Raw genomic sequence first — 25,204 nt, 5'->3', positions numbered from 1 at the left:
TATCTCCTGTCTCAAAAGTGCAATGTGAAAGGTTTGACATTCCCACCTTCAAGAATTGTTTCTACACTAAAGGAAATGCCAAAGTTCTTAAGAAGTTGGGTCCATAGTGTTTTGTGGAATAGGGCATAGGTTATAGTCTCTTTCTGCAGATAAACTTGTTTGTTCATCAATTTCATAATTCTACTCAGCAACCTGCTTGTGCAGAACTGCGAACTAGAGGCAGCCACACTCTCTTAACAATGAGAATTCAGCTGAATGGTACATATTTTTATTTTTTAAAAATTCTGAAAAATGCACTAGAAAAAATATATCTCCACTGTAGTGGCTCATTTAGGGAATACATTCCATTCTTACAAAGTTTAGATAAGAACAAACAGTAGTTGTTTCTTAGATTGTCACCTGTGAGCTACCACTGCAGCAGGGACTGGGTACCAGCCTTCCTTGCCACAGCAAGGGCTATTGTTTTATTCATGTGAGACACATCTCTAGTTTTTATGAAAGTGCTTTTCAGTCATTTGAGATCACCATATGAAAAATTCTATTCAAATTATCCCATTATGAGACGACACCTAGAGCTTTGAGACCTGAACATCCTTCAACTCTAGTTCCCAAGTGGATGACTCCACCATTGAGCTGATCAAGCAGCACTATACAAATGTGGAAAGTAACATAGTTGCTCATTTTTTTGCCTAACACCTTTCTCAAAGTCTTCCCTTGTTGTCTTGAAAGACCTGACACATATCTGTTTCTGATTCCTACTCCCTGTCCTGCAACCCTGATACCTCTTTACATGCATCCTTCCAAACACATGACAAGAGACAGCCATGTTTATAAGACACTCACTGTCTGTCTGACCTTGTCACACCAGAACTCATTAGTCTATCCCTTGACTATCAGTCCTAAGATACTTGATATCTTCATGTCCCTTACTGTGAAACCTGAGAGATCTGACACCTATTTGGACCTACCTCTCACTAATTGAGATATATTTGGTCAGCATGTGCCATCTAGTGCCAAGGTGGAAGTACCTTCCCTTACATCTATCCTCAAGTTCTTCATTGCCTTTATAGTTCCTGAGATATCATCTGCCTATTTATCCATGTGCTATGATACCCACAAACTATCTGAACATGGCTTCAGGTTAGGCTGCTGAGAATTTTGATCCATCAATAGTTTTGAGATTACAGGCCGCATTTCAGCACGCAGAGTCAGGCATACAGTCTGAGTGATAGATGTACTTGAAAAACCTGCAGGTAAGATAGGCTGGAAGTTGTTTTGCATAGTGTAGACAACTGCAGTAGACACATCAGTGGGCAGCTTGGAGGGCCTATAACATGAAAGATAATGATGTGCGTCAGCCTCTTCTGGTACCACTGATTGTAGAGACTGGCTATGCATATCCGCTGTGCATTAATCAAGAGGAAGATTCATTGCAATTCCACTCTTGTTGATGAATCTTGTAGAAACAGTATAATAAAAATCTCAAGAAGGATAAGCAGTTCCAAGCCCTTCCACCTTGCTAACTTCGCAGCCTGAAGTGAAGATTCCTGGAGAATGGGACTGTACGTGGTGTCTTGAGCAATAGGTACTTCCATCATGCACTACAGTCCCTGTCTGTTTCTGCTGAGCACTGCACTGCGGCTCTGAGATCTCAGAGAAGTTTGTAGTGGAAGATCTGAATGATAAGGAGATAAAATAAAAGCAGACTTTTTAATAACAGAACTGATATCAGTGTGGGACAGTCAGCCTGGCTGATGATAGAACAATATTTGGTGCAATGTCACTAGTAGAGCTAAGCCTTAAGCTTGTAAACTCCATGCACAATGGTATTAACCTTGGTAAAAACACCAAAGCATATTCAAGAAACAAGAACATAAATTGCAATACACCTTATGTGATAAATGCCTTTGTTATTTATTATCATGGGCCATAATCCTGCAATTATGGGTAAAGTCTAAAATCTTGATTCACAACATTAGTACTAAAGCAGATAACAACAGAAAAAAAGTACAATTAGCCCATCTGATCAGTTATTTTAGGCATGATGCTAAGGCTATATTCCAGCTCCCACCCTTTACCTAGGTCAGATTTTTGTTCTCTGTCTGACTGGTTTACTATTGTCAATCCAACACCCAGTGCCCACTCTCTCCTACCATCAAATGCACAAGTAGCTTATATCTCAATACTGAGCCTGTGTGGTAGTTACCATTTTTATGCCGCTGATAGCTGTGGGTGGGTTGAATTAAGTCTAGATACTCAATGCTCGGCCATGTCCGAGCATGGGTAGTGAATATCCACATCAGTGCAGGCACCTGAAGATAACCAGGCATTAGCTGATATTCAGACCAGAGCCTGGTTAATTAGGGCAGTCTTTTTGCTATCCTAACTTTATATGCTTACTTAATTTGTTAGCAGACTCATTATCATTACTAGCTGCTTATATTCCAGCTCTATCCATGGACTGCCCCCAGCACTATAAGGACAGTGACATAAGACTTCAGAGCCAATATTCAGCGGCATTGCCTGGCTAAGTGTTACTAAATATCAGTGGCGAGCCCGCTCAGTGTGGGAGAGGGTCAACATTGGCAACCACCCAGTCAGCTAGGATCATTACTTAACAGCAACTGCTGTAATTAAGTAAGCTCACTCTTCATCATAGGTCAACAAAAAATCTCCACGTATAATAGAGTGGTAATCATATAACAACACTTCCCTAAAATAGGCAGCAGCTTTCTTTGGGTATCAGTGAGATTTCTTGTGGGTTGGGATAACACTCTTCCTTAAACTGTGGACTGGTACAGGTCTTTTTTTATTTTTATAAATCTTTAAATTTTACAGCAAGTGTACAGAAAACCATCAAATAATATACAATTCCACTTGAAAATCTACAATTTTCACACAAAAAGGATTTAACTCCAACCCTCTCCACACGAAACACATTATATAGATAAATATCACATAGTATAATAACTTATGTCATTCGTTTTTTATTTATCAGTGAAAACCAAAAACCCACCCTCCCTCCCAACAAACACATAAATTAATTGGGGAAAAATGCTAATTATTCACTATAATAACTTATTAATGGCCCCCATACATCCTTAAATTTATTAAAATATCCTTTTTAACAGCTAACGTTCTTTCCATTTTATATACGTGACACACCGAATTCCACCAAAAACAATAATTTAATCTTTTACAATCTTTCCAGTTATAAGTTATTTGTTGAATGGCAACTCCTGTTAAAATCATTAAAAGTTTATTATTGTTAGAGGATATTTGACATTTAGCTTTCATAGACATGCCAAATAAAATTGTGTCATATGACAATGCTACAGGATTCTCTAGCATACAATTTATTTGAACCCAAATCGATTGCCAAAAAACATTAATAAATGGACAGTAAAACAATAAATGATCTAAAGTTCCAGCCTCGAGATGACAACATCTATTAGACTTAGAGCAGTCCAATTTTTTGCAAACGAACAGGGGTCCAGAGTGCTCTATGCAACAGGAAAAACCATGTTTGCCTCATAGACGCAGACATTGTACTTCTCATCCTCCAAGACCAAATACGTGGCCATTGAGACGCATTAATTTGATGTTTAATCTCAATGCTCCAAATATCTCTAAGTCCAGTCTTTGGTTTCTTATTCAAATAGCCAGATAATAATTTATACCACTGCGCGGCCTGGTGACCCAGGAAGTCTGCCTGAAAGCATAAGAATTCTAAACTAAATTGATTATTAAGAGATTTCCATTCAGGGAACCCTGCCTGAATAGCCAGCCTCAGTTGCAACTATTTATAATTTTGTTTTTTATCAAGACCAAGTTTATGTTGCAACTGTGAAAAATCCAGCAGCTTACCCTTAGATATAACATCATCTAAAGTACGTATATCTGCTTTAATCCAATCCTTCCAGACAATCTTGAAACCGCCTATTTGGATCCTGGAGTTTAGCCATATATTTTGATATGTAGATTTTTGAATTGGAAGAGGTGTTAAATTATTAACAAATCTTAAAGTTTTCCATGTGTCCATTATTATCCTATTACTTTTTCGTATCCTAGGCATTTTAATACTGAATAGAATACCAAGCCTGATAGGAAACATGAGCTGCCATTCCAACCATAACCAGTCCGGAAGCTTTTCCATGAGTTCTGGGAGGACCCAATACATACCTTGGCGCATGATATAGGATGGATGGTACCTATAGAAGTTTGGAAAATTTACCCCTCCCTCCTCAATTGGCCTTTGCAAGGACACTAAGGCAATTCTTGCAATTTTACCCAGCCAAATAAATTTGGTAAGAATACTATTCAACCTTTTATAAAAAGACCCCTGAAAAAAAACTGGAATCATACCCATTTGATAACAAACAGGCAAAATCATCATCTTGACAGTTTGGACTCTTCCCCACCAAGACAAATGTAAAGGATTCTATTGCTCACATAACTCTCTTACTTTTTGCAATAAAAATTTTTCATTCACTTTCATTGTCTCATCGAGTGTATTTTTTAACCACATACCTAAATATTTTATTCCTTCTTCTTTCCATATAAAAGGGAATGAATCAACTAAACCTCTTGTACAATGTACATTTAGAGGAAGAACTTCTAATTTGGACCAATTTATTTTATAACCTGAGAATTTTCCAAATTTCTCAATCAATTCAAGTAAACATGGAATGGTTGTTTCAGGATATGTCCTCCCTGAAACTCCTCCAATTATCCCCCCTTGAAACAATCTACACATATGCTGATGACATCCTTGTCCTCCTTGAGACAGACCAGAACCTCACCAACCTTCACGAGAACATTACAGCTTGCATAATGAGACTCCATTCTTGGTCCTTCTCGGTACAGATGAAATTGAATGAATCAAAAACAAAATTACTCTGGCTCAGCCCAAAATTAGAACACCTGCCCACCCTCTTCGCACTACCCTCAGGCGCTGCACTGCAGCTTGAGTTCTCAAGCAAGGTCCTTGGCATCATTATCGATTCTTCTCTCTCCCTCAATGACCACCTCAACTCCTTGGCTAAATCATGCTTTTTCAGCCTCCACATGCTGAGGAAAGTAAGATCCTATTTTCGCCAACAACATTTCGCCATCCTTGTCCAATCCATCATCCTCTCCAAATTAGACTACTGCAATGCCATCTACTTAAGCCTATATAAAAAAAGTCTTCAAAGACTCCAGCTAATCCAGAATACTGCAGCCAAGTTGATCTTTGCAAAACGCAAGTCTGACCATGTCTCCCCACTCCTAGCCAAACTTCACTGGCTCTCAGTGATTTCCAGAATCCATTTCAAATGCTCCTGCCTGGCTTTTAAGATCATTCACGGCATACTTCCTTCCTTAATCCCACTATCTTATAACTCCTTGAGTCCTGACTCTACCAGACCTGCCCAAAGGTATAAATTATCCTTCCCCTCTCTACACGGTATTCGCTATGCAGGCAAACTGGGAAAATCCCTTCTCTTCAGAATGACAGATCTTTGGAACGACCTTACTACCCCGCTGCGAAACCTGGGCTCCCTCCAATTATTCCGCAAGCAACTGAAAACCTGGCTTTTCACTAAAATGTAATTCTATCCCCCCTTACTCTTCTCTTCTATATATAAGTTAATGTAAACCTTTTTTTTTCCTTCTCTTTCTATATTTTAAGTTCTTGTAAACCGTGCCGAACTCCACAACATCCGCGGAGATGATGCAGTATATAAACTTAAGGTTTAGTTTAGGATTTCTCAAATGAAGCAGTATATCATCTGCATAAGCAGATACTTTATACTCCTTCCCAGAACGTGGAATACCCTGTATCTCCTTCACTTGTTGAATGGCTAATAATAAGGGTTCAAGCACTATATCAAAAAGCAAAGGAGACAGAGGACAAGCTTGTCTAACCCCCCTTTGCAATTTAAAACAATCAGAGAAATTATTGTTAATATACAATCTAGCAACAGGAGAGCTATACAAGGTTTGAATCATTTGTATAAATCCCGAACCAATACCAAACCATTCCATGGCCTGATACATAAATGTCCATTCTACACGATCAAAAGCCTTCTCTGCATCCAAGGATACTGAGAAGGCCGGATCCCCTATGTCTTCTGTTAGATATAACATATGAAAGGCCAGTCTAGTATTATTGGAAGAGTGTCTCTGAGCAACAAACCCTGTTTGGTGCATACCAACTATATAAGGAAGAGCCTTTGCCAAGCGCATGGCCAAAAGTTTGGCCAATAATTTACCATCAACATTAATCAAAGAAATAGGCCTGTAATTTGAAACCAACATGGGATCTTTATTTGGCTTTGGCAAGACAATGGTTAACGATTCTGCCATAGTGCCTGAAATACAACCTTTATTTAGTTGATTCTGATACAAATTTAATAAATGAGGTAATAGGGTAATTTGGAATGCTTTATAAAACTCTACCGTAAAACCATCACCACCTGGAGTGGTCCCTACTTTAAGAGATTTTAATGCTGTTTGTAATTCTTTTAGTGATATCGGTTCTTCCAGACTTCTTTTTATATGATCAGGAATTTTTGGTCCCTCAATTAGATTTAAAAACTCTAAACCATCCTTTTCTTTATCTAAATAAGGCTCAGAAGAATACAGGTCCTTATAAAAATTTAAAAACTGTTTTAATATAGGTCAAATTTGAAAATGAATATCTCCTTTTTCATCTTTAATTGCACTTATTTTCGTCTTCCTTTTTTTTGCTTTAAGATAATCTTCCCGCCTTATTTGAATTACCATAATACAAAGCTTGCTGACAAAGAATATCTTTCCTAACCAATTTAGAAGAAATCTCATTATACTTACACTTAACTTTTAAAAGAGCTTGTAATGTAGAATTTTCCCATTTTCCAATTGTTATGCCTATGGCCAGGGGGTAACTGAAACTCAGCATACTATGTGATATGTCTCCTCAAGCCTGCTTATCTGCTATCCTGACCGAATGTGACCTGGGTGTTGCCAACACAAAGAACAGGACTGGGTGTGCCTGAGTTGTAGTGAAGGAAGCTGGTTACTGCAGGATCGGCTTGTATAACTATGAACTCAGCAGTTTTCACCCTATATAAGAAACGGGACTGTCCTCCAGAATCAGAATCCATCTCGTTGCAACCATGGGGCAGTCCCGTGCCCTACCCACCTATAAATAGCAGGGATTCCCGATTGTGAAGGATGGTGATGCCTGGGATCACGGTGAAGTTATTCTATTTTTATATTCATCTATATATATAAGTATAATAAAGGGTTATTGTCTATGCTTTTATATTTGTCTGTGTGCTTTTCTGAGTGTCACCGATCATCCCATCTGACAGAAATAAGTGGCGGAACACCAATCAATTTTGACTCCAAGATCTTAATTTCTTGCTCTAACTTGAAAAATTGCTTTTTTAGTTGTTTTTTAGTATAAGCTGAGAATGATATAATTTGTCTTCTCATGGTTGCCTTAAAGGCATCCCACAAGGTTTCTTTAGAGACTTCTTCTGTACTGTTAATTTGAAAATATTCATTCATTTTTAGTTGAAAATCTTCACAAAATTTTGGATATGCAAGCAGTGCATTATCAAACCTCCAAACAGGCCTAGCATTGTCTTGATCAATAAAATTTAAGCTAATCCATACACCACCATGATCTGATAAAATTATTGGATCTATAGAAGCTTGAATAACATTTTGTATTAACTTATCAGAAACAAAAATATAATCAATTCTAGAAAAAGATTTATGAACATGTGAGCAAAATGAAAATTCTCGATCATTAAAATGAAGAATTTGCCAAATATCCTTCAAATTACAGGAATTTATAAAATTATCCAAACCTAATGACTTTAAAATTTTACTAGGTTTTTTTTATCTAATAAAGGATCCATAACAGCATTAAAATCTCCTGCCACTATCAAATTACTAGCAGCCAGTGGTAGAACTATTTGTTGCAGAGTTTTAAAGAATTCAATTTGATTCGAATTAGGGGCATACACATTAAAAAGCACCACAGTAGTATTGCCCATACTCATGTTAACGTGCAACCATCTTCCTAGATGATCTGCAGCCACCATATTAAACACTGCAGAGCACTTTTTGTTAATCAGAATAGCTACACCAGCTTTCTTCCCTACCGCAGGTGCAAAGAAACAATCCTTCACCCAATTACCAATTAATTTATTTGATTCATCTCCAGAAAGGTGAGTCTCCTGTATAAAACAAATATCCGCATTCTGCTGTTTTAAATATAATAGCGTCTTTTTCCTTTTTATCAGATGATTAAGGCCATTAACATTTAAAGAAAAATTTTTGAAATTCATTATACAAATTGAAACATAATTACATATATTCACAAAATATTATATAATCTTTTCCCCCACTCTGAAAATCTAAATTAATCCCCACCCCTTTCCCAAAAAACCTCCCACCACCCCCCAACCCACTCCCATCCCTCCCCCCAATATAACAGTGCCAACTTCGAAACGCACATACAAGATCAAGTAAATGAAAAACTCCCCAGGCAAAGATCATAATAATTCTCATAAATACATTAATCATCCTAAATAATATAATGTAAGTCGTTTATTAACCAAAAATCACTTAAATTCTATTCTCAATCAGTGTTTTTTTATCCTAATGTTTAACATAAGAAGATATTTGCTATAATCATATAAACCAGGGCTGCCCAAGTCCGGTCCTCAAGATCTACTGGCAGGTAAGTTTTTCAGGATATCCATAATGAATATGCATGAGAGAGAGATTTGCATACCAAGAAGGCAGTGTAGGCAAATCTCTCTCATGCATATGCATTGTAGATAACTTGAAACCCAGGCCTGCCAGTAGATCTCAAGGACCGGACTTGGGCAGCCCTGATATAAACGAAGAATATTCTTCTTCTACTTAACCATATAGTTAAGTCTCCAATGTACACAAGAATGACTCAATTAGCAAAATTAATACCTATGAATATTCCCCTTTACCCCTTCCACTCCAAAAACAACATACCCCAAACTCCATGCACTCAAATCATAACTCATTAACATACAAAATCCAACATCCAACATACTACCTCTCATAATGCTCATCTCCATATTTACTCAGACTATAAGACATCCTTCCACACATAGACTTGAAAACAAGTAAGAGGTTATATCCCCCCCCAAAAAAATATGCCAAGCTCATCATAAAATAATTTTGTTACAAAGGCAATTAAAGAATCTACATTCTATTATAACGATACCATGTAATCGTAAATAAACACAAAGCTATTACATTCTTTCACCTTCAACATGTGACTAATATAATGTTGCTTTATTTATTTATTTATACTTTTTTTTTTCAAAACCATAATACTCTATTTTCTATGAAACTTCAGGCTCATACCACCATGGAAGATTCATAATATGGTATATGTCAAAATCACTCTTTGCCAGCATTTTGACAAAACACCAAAAAATTAATTATGCTACGCATAGAATATAGCAAGCCAGCAAACTTTTCCAGAGCGCAGCATATAATAACAATCCATTTTCAACGTCCCCAGGCAATCACAATGCAGCGATTCATCCGATCTTCTGAAAACTATCTTCAAGTTATTCTAAATTTAAGGTGCAGCATCCACAGATCTCCATTTAATTTCCTATGCAGCACCAATCTTTAAGTTGGGCAAAGGTCAGATTTAAAGTATAAGGCAAAGTGAGGATCCAGCCATATCATACAAGCGACCCTCACAGTCACAGTACTGCACATCATGACTCACAGCTCTCTCCATATTGCCATATCCTTTCACAAATCTTCCATTATTATTTATCCTTTTAAACTTCCACCGACCTTTTTATAATATAAACACAAAACCAAAGAGATGTTTATTCTTCCTTATGGTTAACTTTCCAGTATAGCACTGCAGCAAACAACTGTTACAAATGAGCACGTGTCTTTGTTAGAATGTTGAGCCCTTTTCAAAATTAACTGTATCGATTCCATGTTGAAGGATTATTAATCTTGTTATATTCAATTCCTCAGAGGAAAATCTTTAAAGGTATCAATAAAAAAAAAAAATAAACAGAAACAATAATAAAATAAAAAGAAATACAGTTACCAGGATATCTTGAAGAATCCATAGGCAAATCATATTGATCTAAAAATTCCTTCAATTTAACTGCATCTTCAAAATTAAAAGTTTTGTTCTCATAGGTCACCCTCATAGTTGCCGGGTATATTAAACCATACCTTGCATCTAATGTTCTTAGCTGAGGACGCAAATCCAAAAGCTGCTTCCTTCTATAAGCAGTAGCTTTTGCAAAGTCTGGAACTATAAAGATTTTTGAACCTGGCACTTGAGATCTTTGTTATCTTTAGCTAATTTTATAATTTTTGCGACCTGCTGGTACCGAAGCAGCTTGAAAATCAGTGGACGGGGACCCTTTTGACTATTTGATCTTTTTGATGGGATCCGGTGCGCTCTTTCAATTTCTAACGGAAAAGAACTTTTCAACAGTAAAATTTTTGGTATGAAGTTCATCAAAAATGCTATAGGATCGTTCTTTTCAACTCCCTCTGTCATCCCAATCAAACGTAAATTATTTCGACTTTCTCGGTTCGACAAATCCTCCAGTTCTTTTCTTAATAGGTCTATTTCTTTATGATCCTTTTTATATGTCATCAATTCTGCCTCTGTCTTTTCAGCGCGTTTCTTTAACTGCTCTAACTTAAAATCAACCGCCTGCATTCTTTTTGTCAGATTTTCCACTTCCTCTTTAACCTCCTTTATGTTCTTAGCATTATCTAGCACAATTTCTTTAATTTTCTGTAGCTCTTTCATTAAGTCTCTATTTTCAATTTCCTCTGATGGCAAAGGGACCGTTGACGGGGAGACCAATTCCAGCTTCAACCTTTCTACACTTCCCGCACCTAGTAGCGCTGAACTGTTTTTATGTTTGCCCGAAGCCATATTAACAACAGATCCAATACTTCAACCCGACTTACACAAATTTTAATTAACTTATATTAACAAAATTAGCCTTTCACCGCGGAGCCACTCAATCACCCGACCATCCCGGTATGCTGCGAAGCCACGCCCCCAACTGGTACAGGTCTTAATATAGTTTTGTTTTTATAACTATTTCTTTGCCTTATATACCACTCAAAGGTTACCTTGAAGACAAGTAAAATTTGCTTCAATATAAAAAAGAAAGGGTTAAAGGACTTACTAGATGTTCAAGGAGATCTGCATAGACCCTCTAGCTGCACCAGGCTAAGGATTGCTAGCAGACTCCTGTCAGACTATCACCAGTAAACCTCTGGTAGTCTGTCTAGTCAAAGATAAGAGACCAGAGCCTTGCCTGCAGCTACACCATTCTACCTTCTACTTTAAAAGATGAAGTGAAGCTCATATTTTACTTGTTTTCTGCTGCTATAAGTTAAGAATTTTGGCTGTCAAAAACTGCTTAAAATATACCTTGCTTGGAACTGTTTGCTGATGTAGCTGAGCTATCTATTTCATTTAACACAGTTTACCACAATTTCTTTTTAAAAGTTAATCTATATAGGGGCAAACTGGCCATGTAGTCTTGCAATCAAATAGATTTAGGAGTTTTCAGACTATCACAGATCCTTCATAATTAGAAATAGGATGTGCTCACCTGGGCACTCAGACCCCTTTCTGTTGCGAGACTGAATAGCATAATCCATAACTGTGCAGGAACGACGATATGGAGTATCTGGCTAGAAAGGAAATAAAAACATACTTCATATTGTTACTTTATCATTTTATTTTAATACAGTCTCTAAATCTCTGCCTTGGCTAGCACTGCTGCTCTTGACAGCATTCCTTTCATTCAAGGCTAATCTGGGCAATAACATTCACAAAGTTATCAGTACCACTAAATTGGACTATCAAAGCACCTTCTCTACAGGACCCCCACCTTCTGCCTCAGATCCAAGGTTCCCATCATCATCTCCCTATGCATTTCAAATGATTCATTTCCCTCTTACATTGATGGTGACATCAATGATGATGTCTTTATAGATGCAGAGCCATGTTTGCCAGTTTAGAGCAGTTTGAGATAGAGTTCATTCTCCTGACGCAGCAATTTGTGAAACAAGGTCTCTTATCAGAAAATGATAAATTGGATTCATGCAATATTGAGAGAATTGTGGATATAATCATTGCTTGATTTGAGTGGAAGTACTGTAGTGGATTTCAATATTGGAATACTGCTATGAAGCTAAGTAACTTTTTTCTCGAATACTGCTATGAAGTTTAGCAGCTCTCTAAGATAAGAAATTTGTGTTCATTTTTTTAAAATATATGTTTATTAGCAGTGAGGTAACACAAACAACCAGGAGTCAACAAAGAAATTTGTGTTCAGTGACTTATACAAGCTTTTTGATTTAATAGACCGGATTTTTGGCCAGAGAACTTTTTCTCCCTTATGAGAGGAAGTTTTTTCTTCTCAGGCTTTTTTTTGGCAATGGGCCAAAGAGAATAACTGTGATTCTAATAGGAGAATGTTTCTTCTCCAGGAGGATTTTGAGGCCTATTTGATATATATAGTAATTAGTTCAATTGGTCACTGGGAACAAATTATAGGTTGACACAATTGTTTGGTGCGTTACTAAGTGTTCTTCCCAGAAATTTTCCCAGTCGGATGGCATGAAAAAGTAGCCGGGTAGGGTGGGATGAGGAAATTTGGTGGTGGGGAAAATTAAATGTGCACGATTTTTATTAGTTAGTTATTATTAATTATTTTCCAATGCTCAGGTATAAGGTATTGCTGGCTCTTTTCTTTTAGCCTCTTGATCACAATTTAGGGGCAATGTAAAAAGGTGGTTACAGCATCAGATGTTGATAATGCTGCTTTGTTCAGCACATTATTCGCTTCTTGTGCTGTAACCACCTTTTTATGCTGCCCCTAAATTGTGATCAAAAGGCTAAAAAGAAACAGCCAGCAATACCTGATATTTGTTTGGCATAGGGCCATTAATATCTCTTTAAATTCTTGGCATCTTTGTAAAGTAAGAGCAGAAAGATCCTGGAAGATATCTACTTTGTGATTGTTCCATACCAGTACTCCTTGCTCTTTGGCTTTTCTACACATTGTCTTTGTAGTGGTGCAGCAAGCCATAGCGTTTCTCGGAAGATCTTTATTTTTTGGTCCCAGTGCTCTGTAAGTCTTATCCACTTTAATTTGAGTAATTTTCCCTCCATCTAATATTAACCAGTACTGGGCACTGATGGTTCAGATGAAGTTAAATGCTGCTAAAACCCAAAATTAGACTCCCTCCATTCTGTTGTGAACTTAACTCAGGAGAATCTCTGAAAATTGAATTTTCCTCTTCAATATTAGGCGTTCTTATTGATTCTTCACTCACATTTAAGGATCAAGTTAATTCTCTTGTAAAAAAATGATTTTTCAGCCTCTGTGTTTTGCGGAAAGTTTGATCATTTTTTCCTCAACAGCATTTCTCCATCTTGGTTCAATCAATTATTCTAGCATGTCTGGACTACTGCAATTCAATGTACGTGGGCTTATTCAAGGTTAGTCTGCAGAGACTCCAGCTGATACAGAATACCGCTGCCAGACTCATTTTTGGCAAGAGTAAGTTTGACCATGTGTCCCCATTGCTCAGAGAACTACACTGGCTCCCAGTTCACTTGAGAATTCAATTTAAATGCATCTGTATTGCATTGAAGATTTTATTTGGCTTCTTTACTACTCTTGTCTCTTTGGACTGGCATGTGTATAGATCTCACCTGGCCAGAAGCTCTCAGAAATTAAAACTCTCCTTTCCCTCTCTTAGGGATAAAAGTAAATCTATCAAGCAATTTAGTCATTCTTTGTCCTTCAAATGACAGAGCTCTGGAATAACTTGCTGCTTTCGTTAAGAAGCTTAGGCTCCTTCTTACCATTCAGGAAGGCTTTGAAGACAATTTTGTTCACCAAGCACTTTGGATATTAACTACTTCTACCTCTCATGCTTTAGTTCTTTTCTCGTCTAGTTCTTTTGTATTTTTCCTTCTCTTAATGTTAACTGAGTCGAACTCCAAATTGGCTGATGACCCGGTTTATAAAAGTAAATTTTAATTTAATTTAGTTTAGTCAGCATTTAAAAAAAATACTGACTGCTGCTGGCTGAATTACCCCCACTGCATCTGCATGCATGATGCCAGGACAGAAAATAATAACACCCCATTCTCATGCCCCCCAATTAAGGAGGTCAAACAGAAAAAACTATATGATGACCTCCTGGCCACTCAAGCAGCCAAACTAGACAACCAAATCACCAATTTACTGACGGCATCCCTCGACTACAAGACTTTTAGAAAAGAAATAAAGACCATACTCTTCAAGAAAACTCTGAAAAAAGAAATACCGCAAGTCTCAAACTCCACCTCTCACTAAAGCAACTACCCCAAACAAATAACCTTACCCATTTCTTACTCTTTTTGAAAATGACCAATTTTTTTTTTTTGTAAGTTCTTGTTGTAATACATCTTGGATAATTCTTTTGTAATCCGCCTTGAACTGCAAGGTAATGGCGGAATAGAAATCCCTAATGTAATGTAAGCCTGCTAGGGCATGAAGTAATTCTCACTATATAAGGTAATGCTCACTGTCAGGATGTAGAGATACATACTATTACCAGCATTCAGTATGAGGGGTACAGAGTAATACTCACCGTCTGCAAACGTGATGCCAGGATGCTGGAACGTTCCAAGTCACTGGTGTTGATAGGGGGTAGAAGGTTATTCCGGTTCAGAGGCAATGGAGAGCAGGGCAGCTGGTCAGTGGTAGTTGAGCTGTAAAACCAATATACCAGAAGAAAATCAAACACCCTTTTTAACACTTTAACTAATGTTCAAAAGATTCAGCTAATACATGAAACAATAGTTTGCAATTTATTAATATGAATCTTAAACAAGCTTGAAATAGCTCATACCAGTTACAGTATATTATTTCCCATGAAGAAATACCGGTTTTTCCTGGTCATATCCTGTACATAACATAACATGTCAATATTTTCTGCTGAAAATATATTCAGGTAACACAGGGTGCAGAGAAGGGTCTTGAAACCTAAGGCAATTTATTGTAACTTTCCAGACAAGTACCTGGTAGAGTCTCATGTAGTAGGAATATCCCATACTGCTTAACCCCAGTAGTTTTCCCTAGGTCTATCTTAATAACAGTTTATGGACTTTTCTGAGAACACAGGCACATCAGGTCATTGAACAAACAGGAATTTCATCTACCTCATACACTGTGAGAACTACTGTGGCATTCCTATCTACTTTCCTTAGTCAACTCTGTTCCTCTCTTGTTCTTTTGGATCTTTCCTCCAGGAATGTGTCCAAACCATTTTTAAACCCAACTACCTTAACTGCTTTAACCACTTGCTTTGGGAGTGATTTCCATGTGGCAAATGCGACGCAGTCCATTTGATTCTTATGGGTTACGTCACATCTGATGTGCTTGGATTTGCTACCATGGCTTTGTAAAAGGAGCCCTAAATGTTGAGTGAAAAATATTGTTTCCTATTTGTTCCAAATGTGCTACTATGTAACTTTAAGGAGTGTCTCCTAATTTCTGTAAACAATTGATTTGCATTTACCTGTTCCCCTCCATTCAGGACTTTATAGACATAAAATTCCATAGTTATGCCCAACAAACTCTCCTTTCTAACCCACACTCATTCCAAAAACATCTCCCATTGGGACTGCTTGAGAGAGAAAATCAAAACCTGGTCCTAAATGCAGTTTTGACCCAGCTACCATCAGTCACATGTTTTGGCAATGTCCACCAATTCAGACATTTTGGTGTAAAATATTTCAAAATATTTATTTGTGGTGGTTATGCCACTTTGGCCTTACCTCTTTGCTGCTGTATGATATTTTTCCAGCTTCTTCTGTAACCTCCAAAATGCCTTCACAGAGCAGTGGTATTAGCTGCAGAAGTGAGCATATTCCAAAACCTTTCCCAAGTTTTTTGAGGGGCAATCCTCCGCTGAGAAGAAAGATCTTGGACTCCTAGTCACTCCATGGAAAGTAAGGTGATCATTTGTATTTATCAGGTAGCAAAGGTGGAGGCATCACACTTGAGTCATAACAATAAGATTGATTTTTTTTTTTTTACTCAACACTACACTGTGAATAGTTTGAAATATTCTATGCCATCATGTCTAAATTTGCAGACATTGCCAAAACATATGACTCATGACAGCTGGGCTAAAATTACATTTAGGATATTGATTAGTGGAATCATGGAGGGGGTCTGTAGGCTCTGTATGTAGTAATGTTCTGAAACAGGGATAATATCAGCACACTGATATTATGAGGCCCTGTGAAAGAATTATGAATCATTCCTCATTCCCTCTCCCCTCTTGCCACGTAGCCATTCTAAAGCAAAGGAAAATGTTAGAACCTTGTGACAGAATGCTGAGGCATTTCCCCCCTCCCCTCTTGTCACAAGACGCCTGTCACATATTAACCCTTATTATTTGGAAAGGACATCAGCTGACAGGCATTGAGTACGTGAAAAACACAGGTATTGTCTAAGTGCTGAGTTGTAGGGTGATCACGATGTAAAAGCATGTACCTTTGTATCCACCAATCATTAGACATGTAATCAAGGGAGTTACTATGATGGCATTAGCATAGAAGCATAATAAAAGGGGTTCGGAGCTAGCCACTGGCAGCGCCTCCATCCTGACTCGTATCCTGCGTGTGTGTGTTTGCTGTGTTCCATCCCTACATCTGTATGGAAAAACATAAAGTCATAACAAAATCTCGTATTGTATTTCCCACAATAGGACGTTGTCAGCTAGGTGATTCATGCCCTGGATAGAAGCTGTCAAAAGGGAAGCGGTAATTTCCATGAATAGTTCTCTATTCCATATGGTAGTCAAATGAGTATAGTCTATTTCCACAGTGGAATCTTGCAAATATCTATGATGTAATGCCAATGAGACTTCTGAAAGCCAAGAGTATAAGCCATAGATAAATCTCTTGTACGTCCTCACATAAATGTTCTCAATAAATAGTCAGTAATGAGTGAGCTGCTTGCAAATCCTATGACTCAGTTGATTGGGGCAGGGATAGCAGCCTTGACAGGAGGGAGGAGCTATACCTAACGATTATACTTCTGAGCAAGCGCCAGGCAGTTCCTTCCCCTCTTTACCGGTGATTCTCCACACAAATAACATGCATATAATTTGCATGCTATTATGATGCAAATCACTCTTAAAAGAAAGCCACACTAGGCAGCACTGAGTCTCCTGTAGATGATTCCAGATTGGGTCTCTTGGGCTCTGCAGCCTCTGCACCCCTGGGCTTAGGACAACTGCCATTCTGGGACCCAGAAAGGAAAACTGCCCCAACTAACAACCTTCCCACCTGTTCTTCAACCCTAGAGAGCAAAGGGGAGGTTAAGGTGGTCACTCCTGCAACCCTTCAGGTGCTGCATGGCATGTGGTGTAAGGAGATCTTTGGGCATGCATTCAGCGCAAACTTGGTATGAATTAGGGCTAAAAGAACCTGAGGACTTCATCCCTGCCAGTTAAGGTAAAACAAGATTTGAAGCTTTTGGAGAATTTTGACAACAAAATATTGGAAAATCCATTTTGGCACCATAAAACGCTTCATAAATGGTAAAAGAAAAGTTAAAAACTAGCGAATTTACAAATTTAGAGGAGGGGGAACATGCAGCAACCTTCAAAAACATCATTTGCTGATCCTCCCTCCCCCCCACTCCCGCTGTCTCTCATAGGCTTACTTACTGTGATCTGTGCTGGCGATGTGCTGTGACTCTTAAAGTAGCTGAATCTGGGAGAAGAAATCATTGCCTCAAAAAGAACAGCCTTCCAGTGCTGAATCTTCAGGCTCCCAGTCTGACTAGTGTCTGAGTGAGCATCTAATCCTCACAGACATGCGAAAATGAGGGTGAAGGAAAATGCAGCCGGCACCCTGTGAGACTCCGCTGAGCCCCCCTACAGATGCCCAACAGCCTGTGCTCAAACCCCTGTAAGCAGTAGGTGAGCAATGCTGCAGGCTGACTAACAGTTATCAAAAGGAATTGTCAGCTGCAGACATCAGTCTGCTTTAGAGAATGACACGGTGGCGGTTACCCGCGGCTAGCCGCGTTTAGCCATGGGTAACCCGCCGGAACGGGGAAAGAAAAATAGCAGTCACTGCGGGGATGGGGACAAGGCCATTCACCGCCCCGTGGAGCGGTGAATGGTCTTGTCTCCACAGTGAGGCATCAAGGATCGTGCGGTCCCCGCAGCCACCGCCCGTAGCCTTTAGCCAGCTTCCTCCCTCTATCTCACCTTATATTCCGAGTTTGCCAGCTTCCTTTTTCCCGAGCCGCACTCCTTCAAAAAGCCGTGCAAGCGCGGCTGCGCGAGTCAATCAATCTTCTCCTCTGATGCAACCAGAAACAGGAAGTTGCAGGAGAGGAGAAGTTTGATTGACTCGCGCAGCCGCGCGTGCATGGCTTTTTGAATACGTGCAGCTCGGGAAAAAGAAAGCCGGCAAACTCGGAATATAAGGTGAGGTGGAGGGAGGGTGGGGACTGCTAGTCCTTTCATAGATCTGTAATACATAAATACTGTTTCGTTGTGGGTATTCTCCCCTCTTTAGCAGAACTGGTTTATCATTTTAAAATCATGTGTGGCACCAATGGCAAGAAAATATAATGATAAAATAGCAACTAATTTTGCCTATTTTTATATATTAAAAAAGTACTACATTTGAAATGTATATCACCCAGTCCATAAGGTGAATGTCTATATTGCTGTCTTTGTTCTGCTGAGCACTGGCATTGAAACAGCAAAATGCATTTATTGCATACTTGTCCTCTGTCGGAAACATTATTGTGGTATATTAGTTGTGTTGATAAAAATTTATAAACAAAGCCCTGACAGCTGAACATCTCTTTCTCTAGTTCAGCAGCAGGAACTTTGATTTATAAGAACGGAATAAGCTAAATATTAGAGTACTAAGGCTTATATGGATGCTGCAGGGACGGTGACGGGGCGGTGAATGGGATGGCAGTGGCGGTGACGGTGATGGGGCGGTGAAGGGAACAGCGGTGACGGGGCGGTGCAGAGGATGGTGGGATGGGGACGGGGCGGTGACAGGGACAGATTTTTTCCCTAGTCATTCTCTAGTCTGCTTCTCTTTCACACAGGCAGACCCTTGACCACGGGAGCACTCAGCACTGATAGATGAAGAAAATACTAAATAAAACAAACCCCAACCAAAAATAAAGAAACAAGCAAAGCAGATTAGAAACACTCCTTCAGGCTTGCATTCAGAAGGAAAAAACTGTAAGGGCAGCAGAGTCCTCTGTGAAGTAGGAGTGACTCAGAAAAAAAAATCCAGATTGGATTCCTTCTGCAAGGCTTGCGAGCAATGGGCTATGACCCACTCATACAGAATGACACACCTATTGCACTAGAAATTCTAATTTCTTTCATGCATATTCATTGTGGATATCCTGAAAACCTAACTGCCAAAGAGGTACTTATAAAAAGGAGACTATGATAACATGAGAAGTAAAAAAGAAACTCAGAGGAGCAGCTGCAAATGTTAAAAATTTAGATCAGTTGTGGATGTTATTCAAAAATACCATCCTGGAAGCCCAGACTAGATATATACCATGTATTAAAAAAAGGAGGAAAAAGACCAAATGGCATCCAGCGCAGTTAATGAGTGAAGTGAAGAAAGCTATTAGAGTCAAAAGAGAATTCATCAGAAAGTGGAAGAAGGATCTGACTGAAAATAAGGAATGGCAAGTCAAATGCAAAGAAAGCAAGGCAGGCAAAGGCAAGTCAAAGGCAAGGAAGGCAAAGAGAGACCTTGAAAAGAAGATTGCGCTGGAAGCAAAAACACTCAGAAATTTTTTTTAAGGTATATTAAAAGCAAGAAGCTGAAAAGAGAATCAGTTGGACCACTAGATTACCAAGGGATAAAAAGGGTCTCTCAGGGAAGACAAAGCCATAGCGGAGAGATTAAATTAATGCTTTGTTTCAGTCTTCACCAAGGAAGATGTGGGGGAGTTACCAGTGCCAGAAATGGTATTCAATTCTGATGAATCAGAGAAGCTCAAACAAATCTCTGCAACACTGGAAGATATGATGGGTCAATTTAACAAACTGAACAGTAGCAAATCGCCTGGACCAGATGGTATACATCCCAGAGTGCTGATAGAATTGAAAAATGAATTTGCAGAGCTATTGTTAGCAATTTTTCTCTAAAATCCAGCATAGTATTAGAAGACTGGAGGGTGGCCAACGTGACATCCATTTTCAAAAAGGGTTCCAGAGGTGATCTAGGAAAATATAGACTAGTGATGTTGGTGCCGGGCAAAATGGTAGAGACTATTATAAAGAACAAAATGACAGACATATACATAAGCATTGATTAATGAGAGAAAGCCATCATGGATTTAGTCAAAGGAAGTCTTGCCTCACCAGTCTACTGCATTTCTTTGAAGGGATGAATGAACATGTGGATAAAGGTGAGCTGGTTGATATCGTGTATTTGGATTTTCAAAAGGCATTTGACAAAGTACCTCATGAAGGCTTCTGAGGAAATTAGAAAGTCATAGTTTAGGAGGTAATGTCTTACTATGGATTGAGAACTGGTTGAAAAACAGAAAATAGAGAGTAGGTTTAAATGGTCAATGTTCTGGGAGACTCATTAAAAAACTGAGCAACCTGGGGTAAACCTGAGCAGCCTGATTAGATTAGTGATAAGAGGACAGTAGAAAATGGAATTTACCCTGAGGAAAGAAGCAAAATCAGTGGAATGACTTAGGAATCTGTCCTGGGCCACTTTTGTTCAAAATTTTAATGACTGATAATGCAGAAGAGTTAAGTAGGAAAGAAACCTAGTGGATGATCATTTCTTTTTTCTTTTTATTCAAAATTTTCAATAGCAAGGGAATTAGTATATTAACCATAATCTTACACAAAAAGAGCAAGTTATTAATGTGTTCATTATATCAATCATTATCAATGTGTGCATTATATCAATGCAGAATCATTGTACATAACCTTTCACTGTATGCTGTCTTTCCAACTAATCTTCATTTCCCTCTCTTCCCCCCAATTAAACATAACCTCCCCCACTTCTGTTGGAAACCATCCATGTATCCGGTCACTTATTCTCTAAAATCTGTCAAATTTCAATACGTCTCCAACAGGTGTACGGTGTCCACACTCAGTGGTATACCTAGCATGTGTGACACCCGGGGCCCATCATTTTTTGGCACCCCATCTGTACGAAAAGCATGATTTTTAGTAACAAGCCACATGTCACACATGAGTACCTAGGAAAAGGCAGCATACTGCAGTGAGAAGTACAACAGCAATACACCTATTGTAAAACTAAACAAGCCAGACTAGTACAGATCAATCCTGCAGTCAATCCTAACAGAAAACCATGTCTTTCGAACACAGAAAACACCTTCGCCTAGTATGGAATGTCATCACAAACTAACCCCTCCCCCTTTTACAAAACTATAGTGTGGATTTTAGCCACGGTGGTAACAGCTCTGACACTCATAGAATTCTGAGCATCAGAGCTGCTACCACCACGGCTGGCGCTAAAAAACACTCAACAGTTTTGTAAAAGGGGGGATAAAATAGAAATACATAGACAAAGGTTAAATTGAACCAGCAAGAAGCTGGACTCTGCATACAATGCAACACCACAACATACAATGCAACACCACAGAAACAGTGACACATATCTCCTAAAGCAATAAATAAATAGAAAATTTTTGTTCTATCTTTATCTTCTCTGGTTTCTGCTTTCCTCATCTTCTTGTTACTCTCTTCTTTCCATCCACTGTCTGCCATCTCTCTGCCCCTATATGGCATCTTCTCTCCTTCTATGCCCCTTCCAGAAACTGTATGCCTCCCCTTTCCATCTCTCCTTTCACCCCCCATTGGTCTGGTATCTGTCTCCTCTCCTTCCCCCCAACTCTGGCATCTCTCTCTCTGCTCCCCTCCTCCTGTTCTTCCCTAGTCTTCCTTCTCAATTTATTTTCTGCCTCTGTTTAAATTCTTTTTTACTATTCAGTCCTCAATTTCCCTCTTTCAATGTGTCTACCTATAGCTTGCCACCTCTTTCCCTCACCCCTTCCAGTAACTAACTCTATCCTCTTCCCTCAATCCTGCATGTGCCCTTTTTTCTTTACATTACATTACATTACATTAGGGATTTCTATTCCGCCTGTGCCTTGCGGTTCTAGGCGGATTACAATAAAGATGATATCTGGGCATTTCCAGTAGAATTACATTACAGGAGAAGAGTAGATTACAAGTAACAGTGAAGAGTTACAATACATATCGCAGCAGATGTAACATAGCCACGGATTACAATAAAGAAGATATCTGGGCATTTCCAGTAGAATTACATTACAGGAGAAGAGTTAATTACAGTTTATATTGAAGAATTATAGTACATTCAATATCACAGGAGATGTTACATAGCAACTGAGTCAATTTACAACTGGTGAATAATAAAGAATTACAATAAATTCTAGATTACAAAAGATGTTACATGAGCTGAGTCAAGTTTCTTCGGATGGAGAGTAGCATCATATGCCTATAAGCGGAGGTGTATTTATTGTTTTGAAGATTGCATGATGTTGATTAATTATACTTCCTCTATACTTCCTTCTAGCATCTGCTCCCCCTTTCCCTCACACTTCCATTCAGCAGCTGTCCCTCCTCTCCCCTACACTTCCATTCAGTGTCTGTTTCCCTCTCTCTACCCCTTCCATCTAGTGTTCACCCTCTATCTCACACCTTCCATTCACTGCCCTCTGTGCTCTTTCCATCCAGTGTCTACCCTCTCTCTCTCTTCCATATGGCATCTTCCCTCTTTCTATGCTCCTTCCATAAACTATCTATCCCGTGCCCCTTCTCTCCTTTGTACATGATTGATTTCAACTCTGTCACCTCTCCATTTTTCTCTCTCTGTCACCACCCCTTCCCCTATGCTCTGGCATCTCTCTCTTCTCCTTTCTTTCCTTCCCACCTCATGGTCTGGCATCATCCCTTCCCTGATTCCCGGCATCTCTCGCCTTTCCTTTTCTTCCATCTCTCCCTCCCCCTCCATGCTCTGACATCTCCTCCTTCCTTTCCCCCTTCCTTTTCCCTTGATCTGGCATACCTTCCTCCTTCCCTCTAAGCCCTGGCATCTCCTTTCATTCCCTCCAGTTGGGTACAGCAACACTCTCCCCAATTCTCTCCCCCTCTGCTCCCTTTCCTCCTTCTGTCAAGGCCTGGTGTCCTAAACTTCATCGGGCAGCAGCAGCATTCACAATTCACTGCTGTTGTCGGCTTCAGGCCTTCCTCTGTCGGGTCCTGTCTTCATGAAAACAGGAAGTAGGCAGGACCCGGCAGAGAGGAAGGCCTGAAGCCGGCAACAGCAGTGAATTGTAAAAGCTGCTGCTGCCCGAAGAAGGTAATGGCGCCAGGCCTTGGAGCACTGAGGCAGACCGCTTCTCCCCCCTCCCAGCCGAACCCCCGCTGACCCTCCTATCTCTCCCCCCCCAAGTGAACCCTTCTGACCCTCCCAGCGAGAGCAGCAAACCTCCCTCCAGCAGCGTTGGCAACCGCAGCGCTAAATAGGCTGCTTCGTGGCTTTCTCCTGCCAGTGAAGCATCACTGATGATGTCATCAGTGATGCTTCACTGGCAGGAAAAAGCCGCAAAGCAGCCTGTTTAGCGCTGCAGCTGCCGACGCTACTGGAGGGAGGTTTGCTGCTCTCGCTGGGAGGGTCAGAAGGGTTCACTCGCTGGTCACCTTAAGTAAGGAGGAAGGGAGCGCAATAGGAACCAGTTTGGCTATGCACCCCTCCTAAGGCTGCACCCGGGGCGGACCTCCCCCCTCCCCTTGGTACACCACTGTCCACACTTTCCCAAATTTTTGTAAATAGCCATTTTTCTGTGCTGTCATCTTTGACATTAAACTTTAAAAATCTAATTTATGAAGTACTGTATCCATTGTTGGTACCTGTTGCTTCCAAACTTGTGCTAATAAAAGTTTCATTATAACACAAACAATCCAATCATTTTAGAACCACTCACTGCACAACACATTCAATAAAAAATGGATATAAAGCCTCAGGTTTAAAGAGCCAAACCCTGTTGAACTCTAATAAAAGTTTCCCAACCAAAAACAAGTGTGTGGCTAGTTTATGAAGTGATGATGGTGGTTTAGTTTGTAAAACAGACTTCTGCAGTATATGGATATGTCACTTTGGTAAATTGTTGTAATGTTTATAATATATTTCCCCAGAATTTCTGAATCACAGGTACATCCACCAAATATGACAAAAATTTCCTCAGTTTCCATATTGTCGGCAACATAATGGAGAGGCTGTTTTGTTAATTTGTTGAAGTCTAATTGGTGTATAAAACCATCTGTAGAGTATTTTAAAGCTATTCTCCATTGCTCTGCTAGAAATGGATACTTTCAATAGGCACCGAAAAATGGTTTCCCATTTGGAAAAAATCATGTTTGTTGTAGGTTTCATTCCCACTGAGTGGTGTAAAAGGCAATAGGAGATTGGCGTCCTAGTATTTATTTATTTTAACTATTTATTACCTGCCTAAAATCCTAAGTGGTTTACAAGAAAAAAGACATTCATAATCATTTAAACAAACACACATAAAAACACACCCTTACCCTCACTTAGAGACATGTTATACCACCTTTGCCTGCCCCAGAGCGTAGGGTCTAATCCAACAGCCATTAGGCATCTGACCTAAGGCCACTTCCGGCATAAGCCACACCTATGCCAGCCGTAGGCATTGTTCACATCGATTTTTTTTAAAAAGTGTGTCCCAATTGGTCCATTAGAAGGTGGTATGATGCCTACCACAGCCTACAATTGGGACGCCATTTTGAGAATCAGGCCCTCTGTGTCTCAAAAAAGACAGTAAATGTTCAAGATCAAGTATACTTATTTTATATCACATTCATTTTTTAATCGTGAATTGCTAATAGGTGTAACTGTTGGGAGTCTAGATGGACCATTTAGGTCTTTGTCTGCCATCATCTACTATGTTACTAAGAACATACATGCATATGTTGCCTTCATAAAACAGAAGCAACATACACACCTTTATGCCTTGACAAACTAGGCACCCTGTTATAAAATTACCCCTCCCTTTAATAACTC

At 39.3% G+C, this 25,204-nt stretch overlaps 1 protein-coding gene across 2 annotated transcripts in view; it reads right to left on the bottom strand.

Annotated features, from left to right (window-relative positions):
* Positions 1–252: 252 nt before the first annotated feature.
* Positions 253–25,204, bottom strand: part of FAM149B1 (family with sequence similarity 149 member B1) — a 156,052-nt gene continuing 131,100 nt past the window's right edge. For both annotated transcript variants that reach the window (XM_033940635.1, XM_033940636.1), the window contains exons 11-13: positions 14,686–14,806; positions 11,646–11,727; positions 253–1,675 (exon numbers count right to left, since the gene is read on the bottom strand). In XM_033940635.1, the coding sequence (XP_033796526.1) occupies positions 1,602–1,675; positions 11,646–11,727; positions 14,686–14,806 (277 nt within the window). In that variant the 3' untranslated portion in view covers positions 253–1,601. The remainder of the gene's footprint in view (positions 1,676–11,645; positions 11,728–14,685; positions 14,807–25,204) is intronic.

Source organism: Geotrypetes seraphini, chromosome 4, assembly GCF_902459505.1.
Source record: "Geotrypetes seraphini chromosome 4, aGeoSer1.1, whole genome shotgun sequence".
Classification (NCBI taxonomy): domain Eukaryota; kingdom Metazoa; phylum Chordata; class Amphibia; order Gymnophiona; family Dermophiidae; genus Geotrypetes; species Geotrypetes seraphini.
The sequence above is the reverse complement of the archived record's forward strand: the minus strand, read 5'-3'. Positions and strand labels throughout refer to the sequence as shown.